This window comes from Fragaria vesca, linkage group LG2 (assembly GCF_000184155.1).
Source record: "Fragaria vesca subsp. vesca linkage group LG2, FraVesHawaii_1.0, whole genome shotgun sequence".
Classification (NCBI taxonomy): domain Eukaryota; kingdom Viridiplantae; phylum Streptophyta; class Magnoliopsida; order Rosales; family Rosaceae; genus Fragaria; species Fragaria vesca.
This window is the reverse complement of record NC_020492.1, coordinates 11120717-11127235: the sequence shown is the minus strand read 5'-3', so window position 1 is coordinate 11127235 and position 6519 is coordinate 11120717. Positions and strand designations below refer to the sequence as shown.

Sequence of the window (6519 nt, the reverse complement as noted above, 5' to 3'; positions counted from 1 at the left end):
CCTTCGTCGAGGTATGTAAATCTTAATATTAAAATACCGTTTAGCCTTGGTTCATTTGTGATCGGAGAACTAAGTTTACGTTTTTGTAGATGACTACGGAGGCGATCTTGGTTGAAATTGGGTTGTTTGATCTCGGTTGTAAGATATTGGGGTTATTTGGGGTTGATTGGATTTGGGTTGTAAGAAGTTGGAGTCGGAGGTGGTGTAGGAGGCGGCGGCGGCAGTGGTTGTAACAATACTGGAAACCCAGTATCTATCAAAAAAGAACCTAAAACACAAAAAAGGACCTAAAGGAAAAGAACCTAAAAGAAAAGGACCTAAAAGAAGAAAAAAAACAAAAACAGAAAATTCACGAATTTAATAAAAATAATTTTTTTTCTTTTCTTTTTCTGTCACAAATTTAATATTGGAACTTAAATTTGGAAAAAGAAACTAAGGTGACTATAATTTTCTTTTATCACTAAGTGTTGGCAACAATAATTTCGTCGCCTGAATGTGTTTGTTTTCCTCACTTTAGACTTATGCGACGTTGAATAAATAGTCGCCTAAGTGTTCATTTAGGCGACCATTATTTTTTTTTCGTCGCCTAAGTTCTTACTGGTCCATGCTGATGCGACGATTGTTAGGCGACGAACTTTTCGTCGCCTAAGAACTTAGGCGACGAAAATGAGCATTTAGGCGAAACCTGTTTGTCACCTAAGTCCTTTATTCTAGTAGTGCTTGTTCGTGAATTCAGCTAACCACTAGCAGATTCAACTTTGAACGTACGCTTCTCGGGTGAATTGGTTGCACTACACATCCCTCATGGTATGCAACATGATATGAGTTGATGAAAGAAGTTTTGAGTTCAATCTCTAAGGTTTACAGTCACGAAAAAGACTTAGAGCATCATGAACTATGCAAGCTAAAACTAGACTTAACAAAGAAAACGCAATAAGGCAGTTTTCAACAACAATTGAGCAAAGCCAAAGCTATAGATATATATAGGCAGACAAGGCATCAAAGATGATGCAAGCTGACCTCAACATGTTTCAGAAAGGTTTGGACAGAAGTGTTTGGCTCCCATATTGAAAGTGATGTAACCAAACAGAGAGATGACACAAGCAATCTCAATAAGACAAAGAAACCTTTCCTAAAACATGAACGATTTAAACCAAGGAGCAAAGAGGTTTCAAACCCTCTTACTCAGTCCATTAGTGGACCTTGACACAGCTGATAACGACTGGTCTTTGAATCACAGAGAGACCAGCTTTGTATTGGATAATGTATCATAAAATCCAAGCTGGAGCCTTGAGCATCAAACCATTTGGTCATGGGTTGGCATAACAAAAGTTCTCAACCCTTAGACTGGTTTGAGCGCCAAGGCATTTCCCACAAACACAGTTGTCCATTTGAATTTGAAAATCAACAAAGACCTAATAAACTAATATAACAGGTTCTTTGAAAATCAGGACAATAAAAGACTCAGTACTAGGATAGCAAGCGAACCTGCTAACCTCTGTAAAAAACAGTGATATGCAAATGCATGTTTTACCTGAAACCATAAGAGATGTTAGTGACACTTGTTCTTGTTCAGATGACAGTATCTCAAAGTGTTTTGCAGGATAAAGGATTGCCAACTATCCTTATACCTTCAAATATATATATAGGCATGACTTATTAATTAAATTAAGGACAGGACCATCCAAATTGAAGAAGTTTGGAAACATTCCTAATAATCAAATATTTCCAGGGTTAATTAGTTTAGTATAGAACACTAATTAGCCATTCGTTATATCACTTCAGCAATCTATAGATCATTCATTTTTTTTTATCTCTTCAGCAATCTAAAACAAGAATAATATATAAAAGGAACTCATTTTTATTTATCTGTAAAAAGTCACATAGAAATTACTTTCGTGACTCCAAAAACCTATAACATGCAGTATGGAACCCTCAATAACATGCCTCTTCACTCGACTTTCAAGATGAGAGACATTCGATCGTTTTCTTTACCTATGTTTCAAATCATGATGTGGTTTTTATTTACAAAATTGATCTGTGTTTGACCAGTATCAATTTCTGCTAGCTAGTTTGGATTGGGATTAGCCACAAAGTATGCCAAAACACCAATAAATGGTGCATTAATGTATGTGGTTGGTTCGGATTTCCTAAAATCAGCGCGATCATCGTCATAGACATCATCTTCTCCAGGTCCTCCTACTAGGGCTCCCACCAGGACATTAGGGTTAGGGTTTGAAGAATTGAAATACACTGAGCCTTCTTTGCAAGCAATGGGTTGAGGATGGTCCTTGATTGATGGTAAAGAAGAGCCACGGTGGTGAATTCGCTGCGGATAATGGTCGCTGTATCCAACCATGTATGACAACCCCATTGGATTATCACCCAAAATGTAATCAACCTGCTTTTTGGCGATTGCGCGAAGCGCTGTTGGACTGACATCTATGTTCCCACAGTTGAGGGACTGCGAGGTTCGTGCAAGGTAATTTGCGTAAACGAGTAGCAGGAATGAAATGGAAGTTACATGTTGCAGATTGCTGCCTCCTGGCTTGTAGATGAGACCAGCTGGAGTGTACTCGATGTGGGAGGATGATGACTCCGGTATTAACGTGCACATGAAGCTATCGGCCGATGATTTGTAGGATTCAAGGTTGTACATGCTGCCTTCTAGGACTTCCTGGGAAATGAAGCAACCGTTTGACATGAAATCATATAGTTCATATTGTACAGAATCCTATAACATTCTGGGAAAACTTGACCTAACCTTGGAGACTAGAACATTGAGGCCAGCATGCTTGTTATCCCAACCGAATTCGTTTATATTGTCCTCTGCACCAAGAGTTTTTCCATTGTTTTGTATGTAGTCAAGGTAACCACCATCCTGAGTGACTCTCCTCAGCCAGGCTGCACTCCATAGCAATTCGTCCTGTCAAACGTTACGAAATATTTTTTGTCAAGCTAGCTATATATAGTTGAAGACCCAATTTTTTCTTAATCACTACATCTACAAGCTGTGACAAACTTTTTTCCTAGCAAAATACGGCGAAAGATTACAAACACTGAGATTTTGCTACGATGCATATAATTATAATGTAGCAAAGAAAACATCAGAATGATCAGCTTGCGGGAATGAAAAATAAGTGATTGGAAGCATGTAGTAACCCTCATGATATTATGCTTAGTCATCTTTAAACAAAGGTTGTGACTGACAGAGTAATTTGTTAACAATATTATTAAGTGTAGAATAATGTGTTAACATTCTATTTGGAGTTGAGTAAGGTCATGCATATATTGAGGTTATGTACTTACTTGGTAACCATCGAAATCACAGTAAAATGGGCAGACACCATCTCTAACATTGGCATTGTCACTATAAGCTCCCCTGTAAGTATCAGCAAACTCAAAGGCTTTCATGGCATTTCGCAACAATGTGTCCGCGTAACCAGGGTCAGAGGATCGGAACGCCATTGAAGAAGCTGCAAGCGCCGCGGCTGTCTCACCGGCGACATCAGAAGCCGGATTTGGCGAGTCAATAGCATATACAGTCCTGGCTGTGTCCATGTCTTCCGGCCTTTCCCAGCAATTGTGGTCTGTAATTGGATCCCCAACCTAATATTCCATGAAAACAAAGGTTAGGTCCCTCAAAAGGATGAAAGATCAAGCAAAACTTCAATGTCGTTACTTAATGTAAAATTGTTTGCATTATTTCACTAAGTGGGGTATGTTTTGTACTATTGAGACACATTTTGGCCTTAGCAATCTATGGACAAAATATGTCTTGTATATATGGAGCATAAAGCTTGATGAAAACAATTGATTCATGCAAGTCACGGACTTGGAGGAGAAAAAAAGAGTATATGGATATAGCCTACCGTCCACTCATATAAGATTCAGATTATTGGCTCTCACCTTCGGTGACAAAGTGAACTCAAAGAACGTCTATTCTTGTAAACAATTAATTAGAACCACAGCTTCATATGGCATGGATTAAACCTACTATCATTAGCTATGAGACTTCTCTATGATATATAAATTGTTCTGGGTGATCATCTTTTCTGAACGTTCACATTTCAGGTAAATCATCTTCTGGAAATTTACTAAAAGTTGCACACATTATTACTCGAAACAAAATCCTAGGCGTTCCATAACAACTTGCATACTAGGACTCCAGAGGAAAATGACACCTACCTCTCTCCTCTTCATCTACTCTGAGTTAATAATATTTACTATTTAGTTGATGATTTGATCTATGGTAGATTTCAGATGAAACAATAATGGATGATAAAAGTCTTCACCATTCAAACCTAACGCACTAATAATGCTCTAACGAAACGAGTGTTTCATTTCATCTATTAATTCCTACCTAGACTTGCTATGAAGAACCTCGTTTTGTTTATCACAATATCCAAAATAGGAAAACCTTCAGTTCTGGAGACGTACGTAACGTATAAGCAAACAAGAAATATAGAGATGCAGCCAAAACTTCACCAAACTCGGAGCACTGGATTCTACGACTAGAAACATGCAATGCACACAGTTCAAAAGGCCTCACACCTTTATAAAAAAAAAAAAATTAATGTTGCCCAAGAACCCTTTAGATTTTGCAGACAAAACAACGGGGGTCACCACAGTATCAAAACCACCAAGCTAGCCATTAACACAAACACCAACCAAACCCAACAACAATTTCACACACACCATTAACTTACTTGCACAAAAATCCGATTGGGTTGCTGCGACACCGTTTTGAGGAGATAATCCGTCCCCCAACGAATGGCAACCATCGCATTCCTCAGCTCATTAGGAGGCATGAACTCCCCAAACTCGATTACACTCCACGCCAGCATTGTGGTTGTGAACGCCATCGGAAACCCGAACTTAACGTTGTCTCCGGCGTCGTAGTAACCGCCGGTGAGGTCAGTGTTGTAAGTCCAACCGTCACTCAAGCCGGAATTAGCGCGCCAAGACTGGCGTTGGTCCTGAGGCAAGACCCCCGACCTCTGGCCCTCGAAGAAGAGTATGCATTTCGACAATGCGTCTCGGTAGTCGTGCCCTCCGCCGTGGACGGTGGCGAGGGGGAGAAGGAGGAGGAGGAAGGAGAGGGAATGAGTCATGGGTTTCATGGGTGGGTTGGTTTAAACCGGTGGAGTAGTAATGGGTTTTGGTTTTTGGAGGGTGGGGGTTTATATATGAGGGGGCGTTGGGGGGTCACGGGGAAGGAGAAGAGGGAGAGGCGTGAGAGCGCCGACAAGTAGAGAGGGAGTGTCAGTGAGTGAGTGAGAGGAGGAGTCACATGCGTTACATACAAACATGGGATTGATTATGTGAGTGCATTATACTTCAAACCTATGAATATGATGCTGCATAAGCTTTTCTTTGTGGGGACTAAAAAGTTTAGGGTGTTGGGTTTCTTTTTTATTCTCAAGCTAGGGAAAATATAGAGCGTTGGTCTAGTGGAAAACCAGTTAAGATTCAAGTGAAACGAACGTTGTAGATGTTCTCCTAGTAATAAGAGCTTTATAGTTTGAATCTCTGTTTGTGAAATATATTTCTTGAAAATGAATCATATATAATTTTATCTCGGCACCAGAATTGGTTACCATTTTGCAATATAAATAACAAAAACAAAATTTCGTATGAAAAAAAATATTGAGCATAAGATATAAATTGAAAGTGGAGAAGCCGAGGAGATGGAATGGAAGCGGGTTAAGGAAAAAGATATTTTATAACGATTTAGTATAGATATGACGTAACATCGTTTGTCTTTTTTTTGTAAATTAAATATTATGAGTTCTGCTCTGATTAGAGATTAAAATGATGGTAAGAATGATGGGTCACCTAGTATTTGATCTAGTGGGGAAGTGACCACCAGAGTTGCTCTAAGTCTCTACCAGTCGTTCGAAATATTAAGCGACGATCGGAGTTTGTTCACCTTTTCTTGCCCTTTTCTTGCTTGGATCATAGAAGAGAGTTCTCCTTACGGTGCTTGGTATTTCAACAAGGTTATTCAAGTGTCGACTAATATTGAAAATGACTATTTCCTTGCAAAGAATCAGTTTCACAATCTCATTGCATATGGAACAACTCAGGTGTAGATATCAAATGTTCTAACTTACAAATCCAAGCAACTGAAAAATGCTTAAGCTACTGTATCTAAAGAGGAACCAACTGATAGGTACTGCAACTAAGCTGTTTATAAAGAGCAAAGACTGCAAAGTGACTGGACATTGTTTAAAGCACCAATACATCCAATTCCCAAAAACAAAAATTCTATCTTTTTATTGTAGATAAAGCTGAGTACCAAGACACCAAGTAGCAACAGGTACTGACTGATTCTTTTCTCCTTATCCAAGGAAGCCAGTGGAGGCTCTCAATTTTATGCCATTTTAGTGTAACTACTACTTTTGTTTGTAGAATATAATTTGCTTCATATATTGGAACTCTTATGTCATAAGGATTGTAGTGGCGGTTGGAAAGAGATTCTCTGAGAAAGAATTATGTTCTGGGTGTCTTATTGGT

General features: G+C 39.0%; 1 protein-coding gene across 1 annotated transcript; it reads right to left on the bottom strand.

Annotated features, from left to right (window-relative positions):
• Positions 1-1909: 1909 nt before the first annotated feature.
• Positions 1910-5123, bottom strand: LOC101302510 (endoglucanase 24-like). Its single transcript, XM_004290265.1, has 4 exons — positions 4710-5123; positions 3310-3609; positions 2765-2926; positions 1910-2677 (listed from the first exon to the last, which is right to left on the bottom strand). Exons 1-4 carry the CDS (start codon positions 5121-5123, stop codon positions 2069-2071), a joined length of 1485 nt encoding a protein of 494 aa, XP_004290313.1. The 3' UTR covers positions 1910-2068.
• Between the last annotated feature and the right edge of the window lie 1396 nt (positions 5124-6519).

What these genes read in the sequence shown, in the direction of transcription:
- LOC101302510 (XM_004290265.1), bottom strand. Translation starts at nt 5,123, where the DNA reads ATGAAACCCATGACTCATTCCCTCTCCTTCCTCCTCCTCCTTCTCCCC. An exon ending in GTGATTTCGATGGTTACCAA is followed by an intron (nt 2,927 to 3,309) that starts GTAAGTACATAA and finishes AACGTTTGACAG; the next exon opens with GACGAATTGCTATGGAGTGC. An exon ending in TCAATGTTCTAGTCTCCAAG is followed by an intron (nt 2,678 to 2,764) that starts GTTAGGTCAAGT and finishes TTCATTTCCCAG; the next exon opens with GAAGTCCTAGAAGGCAGCAT.